The sequence below is a fragment of the Rhinolophus ferrumequinum genome, chromosome X (genome assembly GCF_004115265.2).
Source record: "Rhinolophus ferrumequinum isolate MPI-CBG mRhiFer1 chromosome X, mRhiFer1_v1.p, whole genome shotgun sequence".
NCBI lineage: Eukaryota > Metazoa > Chordata > Mammalia > Chiroptera > Rhinolophidae > Rhinolophus > Rhinolophus ferrumequinum.
The window spans coordinates 57472241-57500073 of NC_046284.1; the positions used below are offsets into that span (position 1 = coordinate 57472241).

Consider the following 27833-nt stretch of genomic DNA (forward strand, 5'->3'; position numbering starts at 1 on the left):
ACCCATGCTTTGTCCATCTTTGCACTCCAGGGCTCTAGCACTGTTGCCTGAACCCTAGTATCTGATCAGTAAATATTATTTGGATGAATGCCATGTCTTTGTTTATTTGCTTGCACTATATCATGTTTTATTAGATTTGAATTGCTCGTTAAAACATAACAACTATATTATAGATAAAATAGGGTTTCGTTGGCCTATCTAAGATTCTAACACAAAATAGAGACTGAGGAGCCTCATGGGAGAGAACTTATCCTAAGGGAAAGAGAAGTAAACAGTTTTGAATGAATGACCAGCTTGACCTAATAATAATGAAAGAGAAACAAACACAAAACCCCAACAGACTTTGGTCATAGAAAAGGGAGGATAATACTGAGCTCTACATGGGATCTGTCATGAGCTTGTCTTTGGGCCTTGCTGTATGAGGCCAAGTCCTATGGGGATTAAGAAGGCTATTAAAACCGAAGGTTGTTTGTCTAAAGATGGATGTAAGACTCTGAGATGTAAGTGGGACTGCTTGGTACACTGGTGGAGTGCCACACGAAAGGAAGAGAGAGGCATTTCTCCTCACTCTGCTACTGACCCCTGTCAAGCTGTGGCATTGTGAGGGCGTGACAGTGCCAGCTGTAACCAACAGCAGATGTGGAAATGTGTGGGATTCTAGGCAAAGGTAGAGGAACAGTAGTGAGTGACTGTGTTTGTGAAATGCCCCCTGAGAACTTCTAGAAATGCTTCAGAGATCCCTTATAGGCAACTGACGTCCTAGATGTGTACATGGAGAGAAGAGCCAGGAAAATGTGGGTTTTGTTATTTATGTGAGACAGACAGGCCGAGGAAAATATGGGCTTTGTTTTGCTATAAGGATATTTCCCCTAATACTTAGAGTTTGTCGTTTTCCTCTATTGAATATCATTGTTTCTTGTCCCCTATCTGTTCTCAAATGGTAAATTATACCTTCTCATTTATACTGTTATCTTGCTGATCCATAAAACTAGGATCATGTGTCTCCTGAGTTTCTTTTGTTTTTTCAAATTTAGTTTCTGTGGTTGCCCTGTGTGGTTCTAAAACCAAATTACATTTATTCTGTTTCCTGGTTTCATTTCTTTATAATGCTTCTCTTGTGTGTGTATGTTTTTTTTTAATGTCTAGAACTATATATCAAAATCTAGTCACGGCCAAAATAGCTAAGTTAGATATGTATTGCTGAGAAGCCTGTTTATATGTACTTACAGTGGGCAAAGAATGGAGAAGTCAAGTTGGGTAAAACAAGAGAAGCAACAGATGTGGCAATTGTGTATTTATATTTAAGTGTGCTTTTCACTACTTGCAAGGTTTTTCCTGTGTGTGTGTGTGTGTGTGTTTATCCTCTAAAGCTGACCTTTGATCTTATGACAAAGTCAGGAATACGGATGGGCAATTCTTTACAACGTGGATTGTAAACATAGGGAACTTACTACCTTAAGTGCTAACAAACGTTGTAACAAAGAGGGTCCAGAAAGATTTCGCAAAATTCATAGATGATAGATCCATACTAGGAAAACTGAGACAGTCCGTTTACCCTCCAACCTTCTAGAAAGCACAGTTCATATTCTAGGGATGCAAAGGCTCTCGAGTGGTGAGGGGATGGGGAAAGTCACTCAAACTCCTGTAATGCACAAGCACACGATTCCTATCTCATTACGGCGCATAGTGTAAGACTCTGTTGCAATTTTATCCCATGGCTTACATTCATCTTTTCTCAAATAGTATGTGAACTCCTCAAGGCAAGTGACCCATTTGGTGTCGCATCCTCAGTACCTCCTAACCCAGTACCCGACACCCAGGAGGCATTCAACAGAACTGCTCAATTGCTGAATGAATCCGATCTGTCCCTGTAGCCTCCCTGTCTACTCATTGCTTGGTTCCTGAATTCAGCTCCCAGTTCCATCTCAACATTGAAAAGATGCCCTTAAAAAGTCACTGGAAGCTCCTAAATGGCAAATGGTTGCCCTTTATTCTTTTTGATTCCACTGTAGTATACGTCATTGCTGAATATGCCCAACTCTTTGCCTTCTGAATACTTCCCTCTTCCTTTGTTTCTAGAAAAATAGTGTCTTGATTCTCTTTCCACCCGCCCAACTGCTTGCTCCTTGTCTGTCTTCTTTGCTAGTTCTACTTTTAGCCCCTAAGTGGAGGCATATTCAAGGTTCTGGTTTTGGATCGCTTTTCTCTTAATAATACCTCTAACAATCGCTTCCATTTCCGCACTATACCCGAAAGCTCATGAACTCAATCATCTTGTGATGAAATCTACACCAATATTTCCGAGAAACTTTCGAGCATCTTGACCTCAGTGCTCGGCTACCACGTTCAGTTTCACTGACTGAAAACGGAATTTACCTTCTATCAGCACTCCTTTCCTGATCATAATAGTTTTCTTTCGGAACCCAACTGTCCTTTCAAACTAATCATACTCAAAACCCTGGGATCATCTTTGACTCCTGGTTACTCCTCTTCCCCTAAGTTATCTCCTTGGACTAAGAATATGACAGTAGAATCCTAATTCATCACTGACATGTCTATAGATTAGATGTCCTAACATACAGCTTTGATCATGCTCCTCAGCTGCTTAAAAGCTTTCAGTATATCCCCAATGCCTAAAGAATGATATGCTAACACCTTAGCGTCTTACTCAATACTCTGTGATGTGGCACCAACCTACTTTTCCAGAATGAGCTCCATATTTTTACATGTTTAGATAGCCTATTTTCTTACTAGCGGTACTATTTGCCATTCTCCCAAAATGCTTTATATTTTCTTACCTTTCTATTTTTCTTAATGACATTTCCTTTGATAAAAATGCTCCTTATCCCCACCTCCAACACCTACTGCTGAAATACATACGCGTCCTTTCAAGCTTTTTTCTCTGTGTTTTTTCCTGATATATCCAATAAGGCCCAATATTTCCCTTCTCTGAGCTCACATAACACGTTATTAACACCCCTTGCATATGCCTATTATCATGTATTTTACTCTGCAGTACTTTTTATTCTTCCTAGAAGACACAAAGGTCTTACAACTAAGGAAATCTTATCTTAAGTATTTTTGTGTCTGCATCTTGTCGAGCACAGCACCTTTTGCAGAAGTACGATAAACTAATGAATGTTTAGGGGCTCATTTCCTAATCTCAGCGTTTGACATCAGCCAAGGTATAATTTGGGTTGATATTCAGCCCGTATGAATTAGTCCACCCACAGTGACTACTTACTGCTGTGTACATTCTGACTAGTTGGGGCCTGTGTTACACCAGTTATTCATATTTTCAACATCACTCCTGATATGAGAGTCTCCCTTTAAATGTCTTTTGGTATCTGTAACGGAAACAGCTCACCCAGCTGACTGGGCTGCACAACATCTTTGGCAGCTCCTTCCGAGTTACCTAACGTGGGTGACTCTCGGGGAGGGGACCCAGGCTCAGTGTGGAAGATCTGTAATTTAGGCAACTAATGATACCATTTATTAATGTTTTCATTTTCTAATGAACAATCAGACTACCACCTCATTTTGTTTAAATACGGAACTGAAAACACTGCAATTCAAAGAAGAATCGGAGAACTCTGTATTTCACATACCATTATTTCCATCTGTAAGTGATGGTACTGGAGACAGCAAGCAGCAAACTACATCTCTGCTGGTGGTGGTTGGCTCCAATGTCAGATTTTTGGCTATTTCCTCTTATTTGACTTTACTTGGAGAGAATAGCCCCTTTTGAAAATAATTTGGTTTTACTGCTTGTATCTCATCACAGTGAAGTGGAGATTATTGGACAGCAGCAAGGATGCCGGTGGCGAACAGGGCAAGCGTAACGATATAAAGTCAATGGGATATCAGAAAGGAACCAAGTAAGGCGCCTAAGAAAGTCAACACAAAGGGGGCCAGCGGGAAAAGATGGTGTAGGCTAGGAAAGGAAGAAACAAAGAGGAAATGTGGGAAAAAAAACCCCTGGTTCTGTTGCTTGTAGAACGGGGCGAACAGACGGGAAAGTTTTGGGCAGACTTGACCCCTCTGAGCCTGCCTTCCCCTCTCCCACGTGTCAGCTCTTCTACTAATGGCCAAGATGCTGTACCAACCATCGCCAGGGCCTGTCTTCTAGTTTCCCTTTTTCGCTGGACATTTACATTGGCTGCTGCCACTTGGAATGACTGCCACGGCTAAACAGACTGATATTTTTGACCCTATGTGTTCATGGAGGCACTCCGGCTACAAACCAACGGAGATCCCAATTTAGATTACTTGGAATCAGTACCCTAAAATTATGCAGTTTCTAAATACATTCTTGGTGTTTCACAGTTGACAACACTATATTCCCTTAAGTACCAGACTAACAGAAACCCCATGGAATGTTCGCTGTCTCCCAGCAGTCTTTCTAGAGTCAGTCTGAGGTGTGAGACTAATCAGACAGGGACCTCAGCAAAAGCATTTTTAAAATAAACACACTAGAAAGATGATGGCAGTTCTCTGAAGGCACTGAGTAGTTTTTACTTACCAGCTGCTCAACCGAGAACTGAATTGATATAAAAATTGCTTCAGTTTGCTTTTCACTGACTATTAATGATGTGATGGTTCAAGAAAGGACGGTGAAGGTTTCCGTTTTCCTGAAGAGGTGAAAGGGGGCCCCTGATGGCATGGGAGAACATTCTCATTTGACAGATAAAGACTGACGGGAGATGGGACGGCTGCCTCCTAGTTACAGATCAGTAGTGTTCCTAACATTCTGCCTTGCAAGCATTACCCTAAGAAACGAGTATGAACATATGAATATAGATTTTAATTTTCTTTCTTCCAGTCTTCCACATTGTCCGTGTCTTCATACACTCAAAGCAGTCTTATACTCCAGCCAAAATGCTTCTCTATTCTCAACCATATCTTACCTTCAGGGTAAAACCACCCACCAGGAGTCACCCAAACATAAAAAGGATGAATATAGCGTATACTGTCTTCTGCCATGAATGTCACCATTGCCAAAAGCTGCCTGGATGACTCTGTACTGGGCTCCATTTCTTTCACTGGTTTGTTGGAGTACAATGGTTTTGAGAATCTAAATTTCCATTGTAATGACCTATGATAGTTTCTAGCCCAAATACAGAATGTTTTTTGAACTGTAGGCTATTCAAGGTGAATCTTATTCATCTAAATGAAGTAGAGTTTACATATTTACCATTAATTTTCCTTTTTTTCATTTACTTCTCCATATAGCTTTACAGCCCATGAAGAAAACTGTTTAGATCAATGCACCTAATTTCTTCCTCTACTTTAAGGAACATGTGAACTAAAAAATATCAAAACTTACTTGAGGAGATGGCTAACTCAGCCTATTTGGATTATCCTGAGAGGAGCTATTATTTACTTCAGCCATAGTGTATAAAAAGAGAAGGCAGACAACTTTATAGTTATACTTGAGTGAGGGAGGTTGTTTTGCTTCTTTCATGTTTTTTCTTCCCCTGAGATCAACTTTCATAGTGTGGCTTGGTGACTAATTAAAAAACACACACAAACATGTACTCCGATGCTTTGGGATTTCGGGGGACCTTGGATTATCTCTGCCTCTCCTCTCTTTCTTAACATGGAGGATGAACTGCACTGCAAAGCCAAAATGGCCTCTAGAAAGAAACATCTCAGTTTCCCCACGTGTAGTGTAATAGCTAATGTGGACATCCTTATGGCCAATTACTTTTAATGATTTAATTACATTTATGGTTTTAAACCACACCTTCCACCCAAACCACATGCTCATAAAATAACAATTAAAAATATTTAATATTAAACACAGTGGGAGTCCTTATTTCTGATTTTCTTTTTTTTTTGCAAAGTCTACAGGTATCTGAAGACAGGATTGAAACTTCCAATCATGTAGATGTAGAAGCCTACTGAGAATTCACACATGAACTGAGATCAATTGTCAAAAAAAAATCTTCATGGGGAAGGTTCCCCGCCCCCACCTTGGTCCTTGGCTTTGAACATTCACATTTTACGATACCACGTGAGCTGGAAGGGGTCTTACCTGGATTCCTGGGAATCCTCTTTCTGCGGTCTCGAAACGCTGCACCTGATTGTAGGGCTTCTAGAAGATTATCCATCACGCCAGTCTCATCGCCCTCTGGAGGAAAGGAGAAATCGGAATTAATCTTGGAGCAATTAAAGTTAAACTACAGGAAAATAAAGGGGAAAACTCTTGTTGTCAGATTTACATAACACCTCTAAATTAAAGACATATATCTGTTTTAACATAATGGATCCTGTCAGTTTCTGGCACCACACACTACTTTGCGTATTACACACTATTAAGCAAAATTCATGCCAATCCCACCTTTCTTTCAACGTAAAGACCTTGTCTTTTGTATTATTGATGACACGCTCAGTATGCAAATAAACAGTAGCTGATCAGCAACTGCTGCCTTCCTGTTAAGATTCTTACAAGATATTCCTAAGCAAGAAACCGTTGACCCAGCTTAACGCAATCAATGCACAGGGTGTGATTTGATGAAGCGGAATTACACAAGGTTAAATACTGATTGTATTCATACCTTCAGCATTCAACCATCATCTGAGATTACCTGAAAAGACACTATTTGCAAAACACATTTGCATTCAATTCCTCCCTAATCCATATCCTTTCCCCATTTCAAAATGCTGACACTGTAGAAGGAAACGGTGACCACGTCATCTGAAAGGCCACGTTTTTACATTTTGAGCAACATTAGCCGGAGTCTCGTCATCACTTTAGAATGCTGCTGTGTTTCTAAGCTTTTCCTATGGGAAAGAACTGTTAAGAATGCATGAGTGGAGTACTCAAAAGATGTTCACGGAAATTCCTAATGGAAACGTATGTAGAACATTTCACCTTTGACAACTCTGGCCATCAAAAACACTTTTAAGATTTGTTAGAGCATTTGTCTCAAGGTGTCAATTGCTAGAAACTCTCACTACACTGTGGATAACGAGCACGGTGAGCTGAGGCCCCTTTTCCCAAATGGCCTAATTGATGAAAAGGACCCTGACTAGATGGTTAATTTGCGTGGTAGCTAAATGTGTGGGTCTGGGGTAGAGGATATTTGTAGACAGGAGGGTGAAGAGAACAAAAAGGAAGGAGGAAGGAGAAATTGTTTCTGAGGCTGCTCCAAAGTTAAATTTAGGACTATGGGGTATCAGATCACAGAAATAAGGTATTCCCTTATGCGGCAAGAGCAAGCCAAAATCTTTTTTGGTAATGCTGTTCATTTGATTTGAGATTTCTTCAATAATTATAATCATTTATTCTGAAATGAATTCTCTGGGACAGGATACCAAATGGAAAAAAAATAAATAAATAAAGGGAAACACACAGGTTCCCAGGTCTAATATTTGGTGAAAACAGGAAAACGGAAAGCAAAGTAGAACCCCAGCGATGAAGAGGGAAAGCAGATGATGCACTTTTAGGAATATTAAGGCTGCAGACACATCTGAACCATCACCCGCTCTTTACAATAGAAAGAAAACAGAAACAGAAAGTAGTGTGGTGTGGCTGGAAGGTATCTGGGAAAATTAAATTTTATGCAGTAGGCACTTTACATTTGTTATATCTTTTAATCCTCCCAACAACACATTGAAATAGTTATTATCTCTGTTTTTCAACTGGAGATACTGAAACTTAGAGCCTTGAAGCATCTTGCTCCAGACCACACAGCTGGCATGGGGAGGAGCCCAGGTATGAACCCAAATCAGGGCCCAGGTATGAAAGTAGATCAATCTGACATCAAGACCAGCCCTCTTTGCATGACAGGAGCAGAGATGAAATGGACTAAGTATATGGTGGCCAGATGATGAAAGGTCATAATTTTATGATATCAGTTTGGGCATTCTCCCAGAAATCAGCATTGTCCAACAGATATGTAATGCATGCCACAAATGTGAGCTACATAAATAATTTAAATTTGCTAGTAGCCATATTAAAAAATAAATAAAAATAGGTGACATTAATTTGAATGTGTTAAGTAAATATTTAACTCAATATATACAAAAATTATATATTTTACATTTGTTTGATCAGACTAAGTCTTAGAAATCTAACGTTTTCATTTTGGCACATTTCACTTCAGATTAATGACACTGCAAGATCAATAGCTACATGTGGCTCCTGTCTACTGTACTGGACAGTGCAGCTATAAGCAAAGGAAGTGACTCGATCAGATTTATACTTTTCAAAGATTTGTCAAAGAGCACTATGGTGGATGACTCGGGATGGCATGAGAGAAAAGCAGGGAAATATTTAGGAGCATAGTGTAATTGTCTAAGAGATAAAGGACTAAACTAAGGGCATAGCAGAGTGAATGGAGAGGATGGATATTTTGAAGGTATTAATACAGTCAACAGAACCCGGTTGGGAGGGGGACACCAAAGGGGAGAGGAGGAGTCTAGATGACCAGGGATGATCAAACGGGTTTGAAAAAATGTAATTTTTTTTTTGATATATTTTTTTAAAGGAATATCTAAGTAGAGATATTTAGTAAGAAATTGGAAATGTGAGTCTGGAACCCAGGAGTGAAGTCTGGCCTGGAGCTAAAAGATTTGAGTGCTGTTGGAAGATGGATGAGATTACTCTGAGCCCGTGTACGAGAAGTGGGGGAGGGCGTACATAGCGTGCAATTCCCGAGGATCCCAATTTTTAACAGGAAGTCAGGAGAAACAGAACTGCAAAGAAAACATGGAAGAAAGTTTTAGAGATACAGAAATGCAACCAAAAAAGAGAGCCACAGCACAACTGAATTTCATGTCTCCTTATAAAAACAGTCATTATAGAGACTATGTAGAAAGATGAAAATATGTATACAAAGGAAAACAGAATACAAAAGAATATATTCGTGATTTCACATACATAATATGCAAAATGAAAAAAATTATAACAATGACATTTTGGATACCATTTCCTTAAAATTCTTTAATGCTATTATATTGTGTATAGATAAAAAAGATGGCAAAAAACAAATATGACATACAGAGGAATTAAAAATAAATTCCTTTGTTTAATTCAGCGGTTGCCGTTTGACAGCACTGAACAAAATATGCTAGATCACTGTTTCTGAACCTTTTTTTCATTATCATTCCCCTTACCCCAAGGAGCCTATTTAGACATCTTTTGCCTAATCTCCCACCATTAAAATTTAATACCACAGATATACTATATATCTGTTTATGTACTGTGGCCCTTTGGAGGGTTACAAACCATTGTGATATGTAGTATTTTTCTCTGCTTACCTCCCCAAGAACCAATATTCTTCACCTTGGGGGTGATACTGCCCCTGCTGAGAAGGCATACTCTAAATGGTTCTGTTTTTAGTGTTTTTTTCAAAAGGCCAGGTCTTTGTAAATATCACCGATGTATTAACGGAAAGAAATGTAGGTTTCAGTCCTCCATTTTTCATTTGCTTCATGGTAACTTTCAAAAGAGCTGAGAGATTTTCCCAGAATGTCTAACCCTAAAGAATGAAGGTTTTATGAATATACCGTAGAATTGATTTATGTTTCATCTAGTCTTCCTAAAACAAAATGGAAGCCAACACGATCATTTGAAAGAAGTTATCCTTCATTTTAAATCAATTTCAGTGAATTTGGTATGTGATTGAATTGTGTGAGGTTGACAGTTTACTTAGAATTTCCAAGTTTACAGAACCATTCATTCTTACTCAGATGTGATTAGTAGCAAGTAGCTGGGTTTTTTGTTTGTTTTTTGAATTGTTTGGTCTGTGTGGTCAAACTCAGGGGAAAAAAGTCTTTTAAATTTAGTGTGGGTTTTTTAGTGGAAAAAGAGTGGGTTTTTTACATTGAAAAGGAAAATAGCTTTATTGAGTTACATAGAAAAATATGCTTTCTTACAGTTTACAATACCTATTTTACTGGGTGAAAGAATTATCAAGGAGAAAACTGTTAATGCTTTTTAGCCAGTGAAATGGTAACATATGGACATGTATGAGAAGTAATAATCCAGAGGCAACCCTCTAATCGTTCATCCTGAAATCAGATCACAGACAGCATCAAGGAGAGAGGCGGGCTGTATGCAGTCCTGTGGACTCTGTGTGAGCTACTTATTTTTGGCTAAAATGAAAGGCCTGGGTTGCCTCTTCAATTTCACGTTTCCAACAGTATTCGTCAGTCAGTGATGCTGAATGCCTGTTGATCTCAATTTTCAGCATCAACATTTACCTGCGGTGTGTTGACCTAATTTGCCCAGAAGCGTTTGGAGATGCCACAGATTAAAATCAGCACTAAGTAACCGATCTCTGTTACACCTCTGTGCAAGACTATTCTGCAATGGGGAGCATGGATTGATTTAGAGGCTGTTCTCTATGGGTTCCTTACACTTCTGCATATTTTGTGAGCACAAGCGCTAATGGCCTTTGTTCCTTTGTTCCGGACTATCTTTTCAAGGATGTTTTTATAGTGAACAGCCTTGAAAGACTTAGTGTCCCCCTCCAGAGCAGAGAGCAGGTTTGTTTGCTTTCAAGACAGATTGTATCTCCTTTTAGGGCAGATGTCAGCCATGTTTGCTTTCAGTCCCTTACAAAAGATTTGGGTTCCCAAAGCCGGGGTTTCTCAGCAGTGACACAAACCCATGGTGCGCACAGCATCCGCCTGGACCCACCTTGGCCTCGCCCTGTGGGAGTTGGAAGGCAAGGGAAAGCAATGTGAACATGACACTCACACTGCTTGCGGCACCACGAATAACGGAGTTCTCTGTTTCTGACCCTGAAGACTTGTATCTTCTGCCGACATGCCTAACACTGAGGCTGACTTGTTAACATGCAAGTGGGGAAAATCGCTGACCCTTCACATTTTGGGAAAATACTCTGAGTTCTCTTTCCTTTTTATCAAACTTTATTCATTGGAATACTCCTCATTTCTCTAGGAATCGAAATAGCTCATGCCTTGGATTTTCCCATTAACTAAGACCCAGCTCCAGTTCATTACTCTTCAGAAATAACTAAACTAAAGCCAATACTGAAAAAAATCATTTCCTAAGATCCTAACAACCTGGGCATAATGGCTTTAATTTACTATTATAGCCTCCTGGAACTCGCAATGGTAGAATGGAGAATTCTTAATTAAGAAAAGTTGAACTGCTCAAAGTTGAAGAAGTTGCCATCAACCAATCAGTGTACAGTGAGCCCAAAGAAGAACGAGGCTTCCTTCCTCCTGAGGGCAAGATCCTGCCACGTGAGATTACACTTATGTAGGTTAAATCATTTTTAAAAGGAAAACTATGCTCTCTGTGGGCTCAGAGAGTTGAGGAAGACTCATAGAAGAATTAGGGCTTCAGTTAAGCCTCGGAAAACATTACGTTAAAAAGGCAGACTGACTGGTTTAAAGACACCAAAATCTATACTTTTTAACTAACTCCTAGCACATGCGCACGTGCTCTCTTGCTTGCTCTCTGTATGTGTGCACGTGTGTATACATTTACAAATATTGTAAACCACAGGTATGAAGCGTGCAGTTTGGTGAGTTTTGACAAGCTGCTACACCCATGTAACCACCACTGAAACCAAGATATTGAACAACTTCACCACCCCCAATAAGTTCCTTCTTGCCCCCACTATTCAAAGGCAACCTCTGCTCTGATTACTACCATCACATATTAATTTTGTCCATGCATATCACATCCTTTAAAGGGGGTAAAAAGTGTTGTGGTCCTTTTTGAATCAGAGGAGCTGCCTGAAATTCAATCTGCATGGTGTGCAGGATAAACCATGAGAAGGGCAACAGAGTTGAAAGGCACGGGAGTTATAGCTGGGTAGGTTAAGTTCAGACCAAAGTTCTAAAGAGACTTGGATATCAAAATAAGAAATCTGAATATGCTTCAAGGGACTCCAAAAAGTCATCGGTAGAGCTTCAGCAAAATAGTGATGTGATAAAGGTGACATTTGGGAGAGAAATCAATTATACATAGAACATAATTTAACGTGCAGTGACAAATATTATTCTGTCTATAACCCTGGGCAAAGTAGGATGGTTAATTTTGGCATTAATGGTGAAAGACTACACAGAAAAGTAAAATAGGCTTTGTGAGTAACGCCATGAGTAGTAGTAAATGGAAGCTGACAGCACAGGAAGGCAGTGATAAGTGGAGTGTAAGAAAAATTAGTGTTAGATTCAATCTTTTTTTACACTATTCATTATGACCAGATTAAGACCATGCTGCAAGATGTATGGATTTGTAGATGACACAAAACTAGAAGACTGCTCACTTATCAAACAAGAGGGAAACAAAATCCCTTTTCTGGGAATCTAGAAGAAAAAAAAGCGAAGGCACAGGTTGACAAATAGCTCTTATAATTCAACATGGAACAATAAAAGGTAATAGACTAAGCAAAAGGCAACCCTAATATGGTGAAAATAACACATTGCACCGCAGGACCTTAATATCTATTGGTAAGAGTAATAGTGAACCATAAACGAGTCAGAAATGAAAGAAATCAAACCATTTGGCAAAGCACTGTACCAACAAACATGACAAAAACCTGAGCAAACCGGTATCGCAGTCCACAAGCATCTAGAAAGCCTCTGCCTAATGGGAGGTTTTTGTTAATTTGCAGTTTAATTGGAAGTGGGTAAAGAATGGAGATACTGGTGACTTGGAAAACCAACAGATGGTAACTAGGATAATAAGTCTATGAAGTTATTTACAGCCATCAAAAGTGTTCAAGAAAATCAAGATATCATTCCAAAGAGATTAAAAAAGGGCATAAATAGAATGTATAAAATTCTAAGGGAAATAATAACAGCAGATGCTCCTGTTTAAAAGAAGATTTCCAAGAGGGAAAAGAGGACACAGGAGCTTGGAAGAAATTACCAGAAACAACAGAATGAAGTAGGGGCAGTGTAGCAATTACATTATGCAGCAGTTGAAATTTTGTAAAACAAAAGAGGAAAACACTATGCCCCCAGGCTGAGGGGTACTACTGTGCACCGAAAAGCAAAATTAATCTCAGAGCAAATTAAAGTTAAAGCTATAGGGGGAAATGTTGGCTAGAGAGTTCATTTATTCTGTTATCTCCTTGCCAGAAGAGGTACTTAACAGTTTCCTACGGTGACGTAAATCATCAGGTCCTGATAACCCTCATAGTGAATACTGCTCTTCCTTAATCATTGTAATTTAAGGTTAATGCTTTAGGTACATTTTCTGATGGAACAGGTACTGTATTAGGGTCATAAGATAACGGGGTATTCCACTCGGAAGTGATGAGTGGTGAAGGATGAGGTGATTTCTCCCCAAGTATCTCCATGGTAGGTGTGATCTAAAAGTTGGTCAGGGGAACTGGACTGGTGAGTGAGCTTTCCCTGATGTATTTGCACTTTAAAGAGGATCTTGTTCACACAAATGAATGGATTTCTACTGGAAGAGTTTCAGTGAAGGAACATTTTTGGCCACAGGCACCTTTTTGGCAGTTTGCCTACGGTAAGACAGCTTGATAGTAAATGGTAGTTAAAAAATGTTATGCGTATTCATTTTTTTCCAGTTTACCTATCAGCGAGAAAATTGGGAGAAGAAACTGACACATTCTATACATAAACAAACACCCAATAAAGCTGAATGTTAACGCTTACCAGAAAACCACTGTTGATGCCGCTGGTAAAATATCTCACATTCAATATTTTAAATAATTAATATTTCAAAGAGACCTTTGAAATACTCTGTGTGTCTTATCAGAATCAATCATTTACTAAGGGCATACAAGACTTGTGAAGGGAAAACTAAGCAAAAACAAACTTGGAAGAAGAATAAATTTCACTCAGTCCAGAACCATCCAGCAAAGTAAATCTAAGTTACTGTCTGAAAAGGTAAAACAAAGATGTTTTCGCAGGCAGGAATATTAATAATATCTACCATTGATTGAGAGCTTATTATATAGGTCAGGCCCTGTTCTAAGGTATATACATTAAATCCTCACACCAACCTATTTTCCAAGTAAAGAAATTGAATCACATTTAGGTGAAGTAACTTGCTCAAGGTCACACAGCTGGGAGGTGACAGAACTAGTATTAGAACTTAGGGAGTATGTCTCTAGAACAGGGGTTGGCAAACTAGAAACCTACCACTTGTTTTTACACAGCCCACACAGGCTCAGTATGGTTTTCACATTTTCAATGGTTTCTAAAAAAATTGAAATATTTTGCACTACATGAAAATTTCCCCCAATTCAAATTTCAGTCCGTAAGTTTTACTGGGACATAGCCATAATCAACTCATCATGTAGTGTCCACGGCTGCTTTCATGCTACAGCAGCGGAGTTGAGTAGTTGGGACAGAGACCTTTTGGACTGCGAGGCCTAAAAGACTTCCTATCTGGCCCTTTACAGAAAGTTTGCTGAGCCCTGCTCTGGAGTACACACTCTCAACATCATGCTAGGTACAGACACTGGTAGAGCTCACGTCTGGCCTCTGAGGCGCTAAAGGACCTTGGCAGCCACCTTATCCATAAAACAAGGACTAAGGACTTGCCCCGGTGGAAGGTGGGAAAGAATATGAGCAGTCAGTGTGAGCCTACTTGAAAACTGAGATGCTTCCATTTAGAGGGCCAAACCCGAGAATGAGCCAGGATAATGAAGCAACGAATTATACACACACTTCTATCTGGATTAACACTGAGGAGTCCCTGAAGTCCAGTTCCAAAACGACAGTTGCAAAAAGAAAAGGGAGATCTTTCAAAGGCCAGTGGGAGACCGGCTTTGCAAGTTTTGATTTCTTGTCTGAGAACTAGTCTCGGACTAACACAGAATACATTCGGCTCCTGTACAGAAGACCTAGCTATGTGAACCTGTGGACTTCAACTAGACTGCGACATCAGAATATAGTACCATACACTATCACCTAACCATCTTCATGAGAAATACAAACGCACCCTAGTGGTGGGGAGGAGAAGGACAGGGAGAGTTTCAGCTTCCAGAGTCCCACGAGGCAGTCAAGTGGACACCTGTATCTTCCTCAGTACCTGGCACAGGCCCAAGGCCAACTGTGGTATGGGAGTGGCTTTTCAAAAACGGCCCTCCTGGGGCGTACGGATGGCTCAGTTGGTTAGAGCGTGAGCTCTGAACAACAGGGTTGCTGGTTCGATTTCCACATGGGCCAGTGAGCTGCACCCTCCACAACTACATTGAAAACAATGAGCCACCGCTAAGCTGCCGGAGGGGAGGCCGGATGGCTCAGTTGGTTAGAGCGCGAGCTCTCGACAGTAAGGTTGCCATTCAATTCCCGCATGGGATTGTGGGCTGCGCCCCCTGCAACCAAGATTGAAAACAGCGACTGGACTCGGAACTGAGCTGCGCCCTCCACAACTACTAGATTGAAGGACAACAACTTGGAGCTGATGGGCCCTGGAGAAACACGCTGTTCCCCAATTATTTCCCAATAAAATTTATTAAAAAAACAAAACAAAACCAAAAAAAAAAAAAAAAGGCCCTCGTGAGCGTGTGCTCAGGCAGTTTTAACAAAGCCTCACACACCATGGCAACAGTGGCAGCCCAGCAGCCCATCAGCAAGTATAAAAATGTTCTAAATGGTAAAACTGGTACTCTTAATTGCTGATGCTTGGAGTGTAAGAAACAAGTGGGCAATTCATCAGTTGCTACCTCAACTTTCAGATTGATCACAGTGTTCTCCCTTTGTTTACCAGATTCCACAGGGGGTCAAATCTCCAGTTAAGGTCCTGCCCAACTGCAGAAAGGCCATGACGATTTAACTCCTTGTTTTGCACAGGAAAGGAGTCGTGTGTGTGTGTGTGTGTGTGTGTGTGTGTGCGTGTGTGACCACCTTCTTTCTGCACTGCCCTGGAAAGGCACATTGCTGCAAACGTCTGTGTCCTTATCACAGCTACCCCTTTCACATTCAGTAGCGTACCTTTTTTTAACATGATGACATTATACACCTTTGCTTTTCTTAAAAAGCAAAAGCAGTTTGAAAACAGGCAGGTATGACTAACTCATTTATCGAGCAGTCTCAAGTCAGGAAAGGTATAAACATAAAATTGTTTTTGCTTTCTTCACCATTGCTCCTAGACATGCAATGTCAAATCTCCCTTTCGTGTCCCTTAATGACACCTTGGTAAGATGGCATAATTTTCTGGTCGTAGCTTAAATATTAATCTTATCTTTGCTTAAAGGTGTTTTCTTCTGCCACTGCTGGTTAGTCTTTTGGACCCAGGTACCTACAGAGGAGAACGAGTGGCATAATCTGATCCCTCCCTCACTCCCCCTCCTCTCTTATGAAGCTATCAGAGCTCCCAGGGGGTTGGGGTATGCAGGAAGGAAAAGGAACAGAGGGAATGTCTGTTAACTGGCTACTGTTACAACCCTCTTGAGAAACACGCTAAATGGTTTGCAAGAAACAAAGACGGGGGTTTAGTGTGTGGATGTATGCAGAAGTAAAGAGTAGGAAACAGGCTTCGGTAGCTATGTGATCAGGCCCCACAAAGAACTGAAGCATCATTCAAGGTACGACCATGACTCTAACCCTCCAGCTACAATGACAGCCCTGGTCATCCATCGATGTTATTACTTTAGTACCTTCATGTCCATTCTCACCTACCCATGCACTCTACCCAAGTACGCCTACTCTTAGTATGTTTTTATTTTCTCTTCTGCCATTTGCAAACTAATTATCCCTCTTTGTGTCTTTGAGCCCAAACTACCCAAGAGAAAGAATGAAACTGAATCAACCAGTATAGAAGAGCCTCTGGGAGGAGTGTTTACAACAGGCTATCTCTGACAGAACAGACCAGACTAGAGATGGCTGTCCTTGAGTCAAGAATCAATCTCTGGCCCAATATGAAAGCAGGGGAAGCTATTCTGTTTCCCCGAAAATAAGACCTAGCCAGACAATCAGCTCTAAGGCGTCTCTTGGAGCAAAAATTAATATAAGATTGGCCTTATTACCCGGAATAAGATTTTTACTGATATATCCCCTTGGGCAAGGGAAGTAAGAGAAAAAATAAACATGTGGGATTACATCAAACTAAAAAGTTTTTCCACAGCAAAGGAAACCATCAATAAAACAAGAAGGGATCATACTGAATGGGAGAAGATATTTGCCAATGATATATCCGAGAAGGGGTTACTATCCCAAATTTATAAAAAACTCACTCAACTCAACTCCAAAAAAACAAATAACCCAATTAAAAAATGGGCAGAGGACATGAAGAGACATTTTTCTAAAAAGGACATACAGATCGCAAACAGACATATGAAAAAATGCTGAACCTCACTAACCATCAGAGAAATGCAAATAAAAACCACAACGAGATACCACCTCACCCCAGTCAAAATGGCTATCATCAATAAATCAACAAACAACAAGTGCTGGCGTGGATGTGGAGAAAAGGGAACCCTTGTGCACTGTTGGTGGGATTGCAGATTGGTGCAGCCACTATGGAAAACAGTATGGAGGTATCTCAGAAATCTGAAAATGGAACTACCTTATGATCCAGCAATTCCACTCCTAGGTATCTGCCTGGAGAAATCCAAAACTCTAATTCAAAAAAATTTCTGCACCCCTATGTTTATTGCAGCACTATACACAATAGCTAAGACATGGAAACAACTGAAATGCCCATCGGTAGACGACTGGATTAAGAAACTGTGGTACATTTATACAATGGAGTATTAGGCAGCCATAAAGAAGAATGAAATTTTACCATTTGCAACAATATGGATGGACCTAGAGAACATTATGTTAAGTGAAATAAGTCAGAGAAAGACAAATACCATATGATCTCACTTATATGTGGAATCTAAAGAAAAGAAGAAATGAATGAACTAATCAGAAACAGCTTCAGAGACATAGAGGAAAAACTGAGGGTTGTTAGATGGGGCGGGTGGGGATCAGGGGGAAGGTGAGGGGATTAGAAAGCACTGTCAGTAGCCACAAGATCGCCATGGGGTTAGGAAAGTGAATTTGGGGAATGCAATCAATAATGTTGTAAAGATTTTGTAGGGTATCTGATGGATACTTGTCTCATTAGGGAGACCACCTCAGGGACGATGTAGATGCCTGATCACTGCACTGTACACCTGAAGCTGAAGCTGAACAATAATGAATGTCAACTACAAGTCTGTATGCATATGTGTGTGTATATATATATATATATATATATGTACATACTTACAAGAAGCGGAGTATAGCATTAGGAGTAGAGACAGTGGAAATGTAATGGCTGTGTGCGATGTCAGAGGGGTAGTGGATGGGGGGAGGGGGTTCACACAGTGTGAGGGATATAAATGATAAACGTCTAAGTATTACTTTGTTTTGTGCACCTGAAACTAATAAAAATAAATAAATAAATAAATGGGAGGGGGGAGACCCGGTCTTATTTTACCATAATATAAGACCGGGTCTTATATGATATGATATGATATGATATGATATATGATATAACACCAGATCTTATATAATAGACTATAAGACCATTATATAATATAACATAACATAATATAATATAATATAATATAATATAATATAATATAATATAATATAATATAATATAATATGATATAATGTAATAGTAAGACTGGGTCTTATACTATAGTAAAATAACACCTGGTCTTATATTAATTTTTGCTCCAAAAGATGCATCAGAGCTGATTGTCCGGCTAGGTCTTATTTTCGGGGAAACACGGTAGCAGGGAACAAAGCATGGTCAGCAGTGTTTAAGAGGCTGCCTAGTGCCACTTGCCTCAGAAAAGGAGCTGAAGGTATGTACTTTTGATATACATTATCATATCCCAATAGTATAATTTACATTGATGTTTTAAAATAGGATATGGAAAGATTTACCTTTAAGCTTTCATCTAAATCCCTTAACAATTCCTTAAGAGTTCAATAATCTGCTCCAGGAGAGCCAGTCTGACTTTGAGCATGGCTGGATTCTTTCTCCTATCAACTAGAATGGATTTGTCCTCCTAGCAATTTCATTGCTGTCTCCTGATGGAATTGAAACAAGTTGCTGAAAGATTATTTAGAAAGTAGACCAAAGTGTCACTGAACAGCTATGGCCTTTCTTTCTTGGACTCTAGGAAGTGACGATCTCAGTTTCGAGGCTGCTTTCCAGTTCCCTTCCAAGATGGACATGCCTTGATTCGCATCCCGGCTATTAACTCTTATTCCCATGTCAGGCCCAAATCATCAGCTACTGCCAAATAATGTTATTTACAAAATTTCACATCATCTCAGACTCAATGTGCCTAGGACTGATTTAATCACCCACAAGTTTTGAAACCCAATCACATCCCTAATGACTTCCTGTCCCAATTTCCTCATTTCTCATTATCCCCAAGGCTTGGAACCTTCGCACGATCTCTGGTGTGTTTTCCTGACCTCCAAATTCAAACAGTGACTAAGCTGTACCACGTCTTCACAGGCAATCTTTCACAGAACCAGAGTTTCCACCCCATTCTGTCACTCATCCATTAACTTGGATCACAACTATATGAATTAACTTGTTGAATTCTCTGTTTCTAGTCTCCCACATTACTAAACTATAACTTTAATCACATTATCCCTTTCCCAACATTCAACGCTCAGCAGGTCCGATCCAAAAGACAAAGCATTGATTGTTTCCAGATTTTTCTTTGGCTCCTCTAATCACACCAGCCAGGCTACTTCTCTTTAGCATATTGTACACATCCCGAGTAGTCACACCTATTACATGTTCCCTAATGTGCCTAATATAAGAAATAAAAGATTAATGTAAATTCTAAAATAAAAAAAGCAACAACAACAAAACAAGTCAGATACTTTATACTCTCAAGTTTAAATGGCTATGGCTTTTGGAAAGATTATTACATGCATATATTTTAGCTCATCAGATCTAGTCAAGGGGTCAAATTTGCACAGTGAATGTTTTGGCAACATGAATGACCTAAATTCAGGTCATTTGGACAATTTATATAAATATGTGTAAACAATATTCTGCTCTATTAAACAATTAAAATTTAGATAGACCTTAATTATATATTTCATTGAATAAAAGGAAGTTGGTCTCCGACAGAAAAAAAATAATTTCTAAGTAAGTAAATAAATAAATAAATGCCTAAGGCAGATGTTCATAGTAAATTTAACATACGGCTACTACCATTTAATTGAATCCAACCTTTAAATTGGAAAAGAAGACATATTAAAAGTAATATGATAATTGTATATTAGGTGGTACTGCCTTTTGGTGTTTTAAACAATCAAGGCAACAGTGATTAACCTCTTCATTACTCTATAATGCTCATCTGGGATAAAACAGGTCTTCCAAGTTCAATTTGTCTAAAACTGAAACCCACAAAGCTCCCAAGAACACAGGGCAATAAAGCATAGGGTGCTTCATTAGAGGAAGTCTATAATTACAGATTACTGAATAAATAATATGGATGAGACTGAATTACACGAGAGTCGATCAGTTAGTAGAAAATGGTATAGAATTACAAAATTAGGCACCAATACCACAGAGATATAATTATGTCAATTTCTGAACATTATGTGGTTATTTTAAAATAAAGTCATGAATGATAATTACGTTTAAATAACCTGCTAAAAGCTGGTAAAACCAGAGAAAATATTGGCATTTAAAGGTTGTCATTCCTAGGAGCTTAAATTTCATAAGTGCTTATTTTACGTGGATGTGTCTACTTGATCTCTGCATTTCCTTTTTAAATTAAAAAACTTCCATGGTTTATGTCATACGTTATTTGATGAAGTAACGACGCCGCTACCTAGGCTACTGCTGTGTAACTACGGTTTGTAAATATTGCTGTATATACTGAAATGGATATAGCTGTGGTCAGAGACAGACTTGTAAATAGGCACTTCATTTCTTGCTTGGGATTAAGTAGAAAAGATTTACAATTTCAAATTTGTTTCAACCACTCTCTTCTCCAGACAGTAGGCTCCAGAGAGGAAAGCAGGCAGGACTAGACACAGTTATCAGTACTGCTTCAATCATACCTTCAGCACATTCCTCATTTAGTTTTTAATTTACTCCTTCAAACTACCAACACATAACGACTGGGCAATCACTCAGTGGATAGCACTGTGCAAAACAGAGAACTAGCTGTTAAGGCTTCATCTCAAGGTTACATTGCTACAAATAGGTAAATTGTATATTTTTTTCTCCACATAGTCTAATTTGAAAATTAAGATAATTTTTGGTTAATAAAGAGCCTTGCTGGTCAAACGGAGTAAAAATGAAATACTCTGTAAAAATCTCTACTTGTTTCATATGTAAAATATCTGAAGAACAGAGAGAAGAAAATACTATAGATGTTTGGCTCTTAGAATAATAATTGAATAGAACAGCCTACTTTTTATGTTATACTTTGGGCATAGCTCAAGTGTTTTCAGGAGCCAAGGAGCTACCATTTAGAAAAGCAAGTTATTTTTGTACAGTCCATATACTGATAAATTGCCTTAGATAAATACGTTATAAAAAAGAGGAACTGCTGATTTTATTAAAGGATAATAAATACTGTGTTTATTTTCTTGTCCACTGAACAGCAATAATTTTTAATATTCTCAATTATTTTTTCCTCTTTTAGATTAGTAAAAAAATTTATTCAAAATCAAATATTTGTTACACTTTAAAAATGAGGTTAAAAAGTGTTATCTGCCAAAAGGGTGGATGGAGAGTGAGGAGATTACTAAACACTTCTTGGCAAAGATTTAGGACCAGGCAATATTTTGTTCTTTTTATGATATGCTCACCTAAAGTCATCAGTGAAATCTTTGCATACTATCTGATTTCATTGGACTGTTTATTTCCTATTTATAGCCTATATCAACAGAGGGAAATTGCAATCCAGAAAGAAATGGTCAGGACAATTTTTCATTCCACTTCTGTGGCAGCTCGTGATTTTTACTATAAGGGAAATTTATCCTCAGCCTTTAGAAGGAATACACTACCTATGATCTCAAGACCTATGGAATCCTGGGTGTTCAACAGGACTATGATTTTCTGTTTCAGGAAAAGGAAGAAAGCAATACACTACGATTTCTTAAAGCAATTATCTACCTCGGGAAGCTTTAAAATTACCATTCTATTTGTTTTACTAACTAAGCACTCACATTACGGCAGCACTGTCTTTGACGAAGAAGGAAAAGTATATTTACAGAATCTCTCCATTGCTGAAATCTTTCTGTCCAGTCTAGAGGAAGTTATTTTAAGGTGCACCCTGCAGGTAGTAAACTGCAGAAGATGTCACTTCCACCTCAGAATTAAACCTGTAGGAGTCATGTGCTGGATGGATTAATCATCTTCATTTAAGAGGTGATTTGGACATGGGTAGCTCAGGAAAATGGGTCAACATCCAGGGCTCTCCAAGATATGAATATGACAGGGTCTCTAAATCTCATTAGAATGACCAGAGCATATTCATTTGGAACAAAAATGAAGAAAATGATACATTAACCAACCACACTGCATCTTCTCTGAAGAAATACCTGCTAACAGAAGAGCTGTACCCACAGGAGACCAGGCTACCGATTAGGTGACTTCACTAAGGCCTGCTTCCCAGGATGGCCCTGCATGAACAGGGAGCAGGTTTTGCTATTTGCAATCTCTTTTTTAATACCAACAATCTGCTAGAAGATTTTCTTAAATGTCAAACTTAGCCAGGAAATGATCAGCTAAGCCATAGTCTGAGTTTCATACACGACAGAAAGTGGCTAAGTAATAGTAAGGTATTATTACCTTTCTGCCTTGGGAAATATATATTTTTTCTTAGATTGAACCACACGAAGTTATCATTTCTATAGGCCAAAAAAGTGGCCAAATAGCAAAATGTCATATGCTTCAAATTAATATTCAGGGACATAATTAAGCCAGATGAACTATTGCTAAATAACTCTCTGAGAAATTTTTCAAAATAGAAGAAGGGTTCTTTATATATACCAATATCTAATTATAATGTCATACATTTGCAAATTACATAATGTATAAACCAGTGTCACCTCAATTAAGAAAAACAGAAGAGGGGTAAAAAAAAGTGGAAGACGAGGGGCCAGCCCGGTGGCTCAGGCGGTTAGAGTTCCATGCTCCTAACTCCAAAGGCTGCCGGTTCGATTCCCACATGGGCCAGTGGGCTCTCAACCACAAGGTTGTCGGTTGAACTCCTAGAGTCCCTCAAGGGATGGTGGGCTCCGCCCCCTGCAACTAAAATTGAACACGGCACCTTGAGCTGAGCTGCCGCTGAGCTCCCGGATGGCTCAGTTGATTGGAGCGCATCCTCTCAACCACAAGGTTGCCGGTTCGACTCCCACGACGGATGGTGGGCTGCGCCCCCTGCAACTAGGGCAAAGGGACCTGGAGCTGAGCCGTGCCCTCCACAACTAAGACTGAAAGAACAACAACTTGACTTGGAAAAAAGGCCTGGAAGTACACACTGTTCCCCAATAAAGTCCTGTTCCCCTTCCCCAATAAAATCTTTAAAAAAATAAAAAAGTGGAAGACTACACAATGCGGAGGATACATCAATGAAAATATACATTTTTAAATATTTTCTAAAATGCCTAACTTGAAAGGCACAGTCCTTCTAACAGTCCCTATATTCTGTAACTCCAACCTCCATGTTCTAACTCTGTATGAGTCATCCATACAAGATTAAGACAAGCCAGTACGCGGCACATAGTTGACGCGTCCTTTTTGCTATTATCTTCATGATGGAGATGTTGCCAGTTTTTCACTGAGGTCAATAATTTATGCTTCTTTCCCTAAAGCTTAGGAATGCTTTTTCAAGATCTTCCAGAACTCTGTCTCTTGCCCCCATTCCAGCATCGGAATGCAAGGCAGCTTATCTTGTCATTTTAATGAAACATCTTTGAGGGATGATTTCACTGGGGAGAGATTTAGAAATCAAAGCTTAAGTAGGACTTGTGAAAGTAAGTTATGCAGTACTGAGCAAAACACAATCTCTAGAACTCATTTTTTCCCTCAGCAAGCAATAATGAACGTCAAGCCTTTATAGATTAGTTAATATACTTAGAGATAGAAAATACATGTTTGTTTTTCCAAAACCTTGATACAGCCAGTACCTCACTGAGAACTGAATAAATACATTCACTCATTATAGTATTTTTCAGAGAAAAATTCAGCAATATTTGCAAAAAAGTCAAATGTACTTTTTCTATTGTAAGCACATGAAATAATGACAATTGCTTCAATATTACTTAGAATATCAATATATCTGCCACGTTTGCACTTTCTTATTAATTGTAATTTTATTTCTGTGTATTAGAATTTATCAGATAGAAAAACAAACCAACCAACTCAGTTCAACCAAACGTCTAATTACATTTTTCATGTTCTTTGTCATTTTAGTGAGTTTCTTGAAAGAGAACACCAGCATGACTTTTATTAATGTCAGAGAATGCATTTTTCCTTTTTATAAAAGAAGAAAGAACGCTTCACATTCAAAATTCAATATTTTTCTCCTAACATTTCCAATATGACACAAACATAGGGTAAATAAAATTATTCTAATAAATAGTAGAGCCAGTGGACCAGTGAGGGAAACTGAGCATGCTGTGAATATATTGAATGCTAAAAAGCATCTGAAATATAAAACCATTGAACTTTTAAGAAAAACTGAATAATTCAATAGTTTTTCATTAAAAGAGAGAAACGTGCAATAATAACGATTAACCAAAATATGTCTACATATCGGAAAGGACCAACAAATGGACAAATTGTGATGACAGTTTTCAAGAGTTTTATATGGTGGAATACACTGGTTAGAAAAATCTGCTTTGTATTTTCTCATCAAGAATGCAATTAAGGTTAGGTTTGGAAATAAAACGCTTTGCCTAAAGGAAAGAAATAAGACACCCTAAACAATTTCATTTTTTAAAAAAGAATAATGATTGCAGTCAAGAACAATGGGACTTGTGAGGAATACAAGTGCAGTTGGTATTTCCCTAGACATCCCTCACTATACAAGGATTATTGGTGCTATCACACTTTCTTCTCCTGGGACATGTAGAAATATACTGTCTAACCATTGCCTTACAGAGCTACACACAGGTATACCTTGAGGCGGGGAACTGGCCTGGATAATCTAGAGAGCCTCCTAATGTTTTATTAAAACCAAATCACAGAAAACAAATTTCAAAGGATTGCTATTACTCTAAGTGAACTCAGCATAACTGCAAACAGACCCAAAGACAATGCTGCAGAATGAAATACTATAAGCCCTACTACATTACTTACATAGAATGTGATGTAAACTATCTGTAGATATGATACCTTAAGCCACTGGGGATTAAAAAAGACAAATAGGAATCTCTTCAGCAAAATGTGTGAGAAATTTGAAGCTGTTTGCCCAGAGTATGTAAAGTATTCATCAGAGAAAAATGTTCAAACCTACTTTAAGAAAGATGAGAACTATTTCTTAATATATCAGAAGAGGACTGAAGAAGATTGTTTCTTGACAGAAGTTCTCAAGGGACAAGCTACCTTTTTTTATTTGCTACAGAGATCATGCTGGAATTGATGGGAAAAGACAGACATTTCGAAATAAATAAAAGAGATCACTTGCAGGAAGAGATTTTTTTTTTTTAGAAGTGGATTCTTGTTAAAAGATTCTCACTTTTATTCAAGTTAAAACGTACATTTTGTTCCATGATCAAAGGGGTGTGCATTTTGCTTCTTTCATTAACTGCATCACTAAGTCAAAACACAGGGACTTCCTGGGCGTGCGTCCTGTGAGGTCACACAGGGAGGGCCCGGTGCTCAGAAGTGCCCTGTACTTGGTTTACTGCTCTTGGTTTAATGCTGCCATCTTGAAATTAATCATCTTTGAACAAGAGGCCCACATTTTCATTTTACGGTGAGTCCTACAAATTATGTAGCCAATGCAGGAAAAATAAAACCCCTCTGTACCATAATCAAGTATCTTTGTCCATTTCTCAGAAGTTTCTTATTAATATTCAAAAAAGATTACGTCTTCAAAATGATGTAATAGTTACTACTCTTGACAATTTCTTAATGCTATTTTCTTTTAACATTCATAAAATCATATCAAAGAAGAATTTCCCAGTGGTTAAGTTACTTCCTTTAGAGGCCGCACTAACTTTTTCAATCCACTCAAGCGTGATTTAGTAAGATAATTTTCTCAGTGCTCCAATTATCATTGAAAAGAAATGTTTGGCTGTTGAAAATAAAATTGAAAGCTGAAAAAATTGAAATAGCTTTGGATTGTCTTTCCTCTAAGTTCTGATCCACGAGGGTATGCAGGGCAAAGATGTCAAACTAAAACAAATGGAAACTCAGACATGTTTATTTGCTATTTGAAGTCTACATAAGAACATCCATCCAGAGTGAACAAAATGCCTTAAAGTACGTACAAATAAGGATAATTATAGAACAAGTATACTAATAATTAATAACTAATACAAGGAGAAATTGCTCTTCATTAGATGTGGTCCTAAACACTTATTTAATTAATTATCTACCTCCTCCCCACAACCAAGGAATTCTATTTTAACATACTAGGGACAGTGCTACTTAAGAAATTTGACAACTCGTTTTACAAACTAAATACATACACACACACAAACACACACATGAACATATACACACACAATGCAAATGATCGTCCCTTAGTAAATCAGTTGCTTGAGTTCACTGTGTTATGGTGCAGTAGGTTGCTGCAAAAGTCATTGCGGTTTTTGCAAATATTTTTAACCTTTTAAACCGCAATGACTTTTGCACCAATGTAATGGTTTGAAAAACATGGCAATATCCATCTGTCACAGCCAGCCTGGGCGACACAAAGTCTACTGAGTTCCCTGTAAAGCTCCAGTGCCAAGGATATTCTCCCACCTTGTCGCTGAAAACTACTCGATTCTGACTGATCCTGCCACTAGCAGTAGGTTCAAAACTTATAGGAATGCAAAGCTTGGGGGATAAGCCACTCACTTTCACATGTACAATAATCTGTCAGGACCAAATTTAAATAACTAAAAGCTAGTCTAAGCACTAGCAATGGGAAGTAGTATAGTAGAAAGAGCTGTGTGCTGAGGAAGGTACTACTCCGGCTCTAGTATTCTGCACTAGACTGGCTGTGTATCCTCGAACCACTGCTGTCAGTGTTTCAGTTGTCCCACTTGTACAATGACAAGATGGGTACAGTCACTGGACTCTGGGGTTCTTTAACTTCAGTGTGCATTATAATCCCCCAGAGAGCTTGTTAAAGAAACATATTGCGAGTGACGTCATAGGAATGGCGGCAGCAGGGCGCACTTTCTGAGTTCTCCTCCAGATCTTGTTGCAAACGGGAACTATAACCCATCGAGGAAATTTTCGCTCACCACACAATATAGTGGAGAGATTCGTGGATTGCTTGAAGCTAAGAAATTCTTGGGGTAAGCTAACTGGACGGAGCAAGGAGAGGAGGAGGAGAAACGGCGTGGGAGCGCCCGGCCGGCAGCGGCGGGAGAGCCCAGCCCCCAGCGGAGCCTCAGCTGGCGGGGGCGAGGACCGAAAACCACGGAGCCGGGCAGGCGCGGGATCCCAGGCAGAGCGGAGAGCGCAGAGACCGGGGGTAGGCCCTTTCCCTGCGTCCCGCGGCTGATTTCTCCCGCCGGGAAGGCGGCGCGCCCTGCGGCGGACGGGGGGCGCAGTCTCCATACCTAGGCCCCTCCCCCGCCCCGCTCTTCCAATCTTACCCCGCCCTTCCAGAGACTTAAACCGGCCCCTGAACCGAGAAGTGGTATCAAAAGCTCACGCTTTGGGAAGCCTGACGGGCAGCCCTGACCCAGGCAGACTGGGCAGTGTGCGTGATTTTGGCTGCGCTAGG

The 27833-nt window shown here is 39.3% G+C and overlaps 1 protein-coding gene across 3 annotated transcripts in view; it reads right to left on the reverse strand.

The window, feature by feature from the left end:
- Positions 1-27833, reverse strand: part of DIAPH2 (diaphanous related formin 2) — an 843900-nt gene that overhangs the window by 149082 nt on the left and 666985 nt on the right. For all 3 annotated transcript variants that reach the window (XM_033107889.1, XM_033107880.1, XM_033107870.1), the window contains one exon: positions 6038-6133. In XM_033107889.1, the coding sequence (XP_032963780.1) occupies positions 6038-6133 (96 nt within the window). The remainder of the gene's footprint in view (positions 1-6037; positions 6134-27833) is intronic.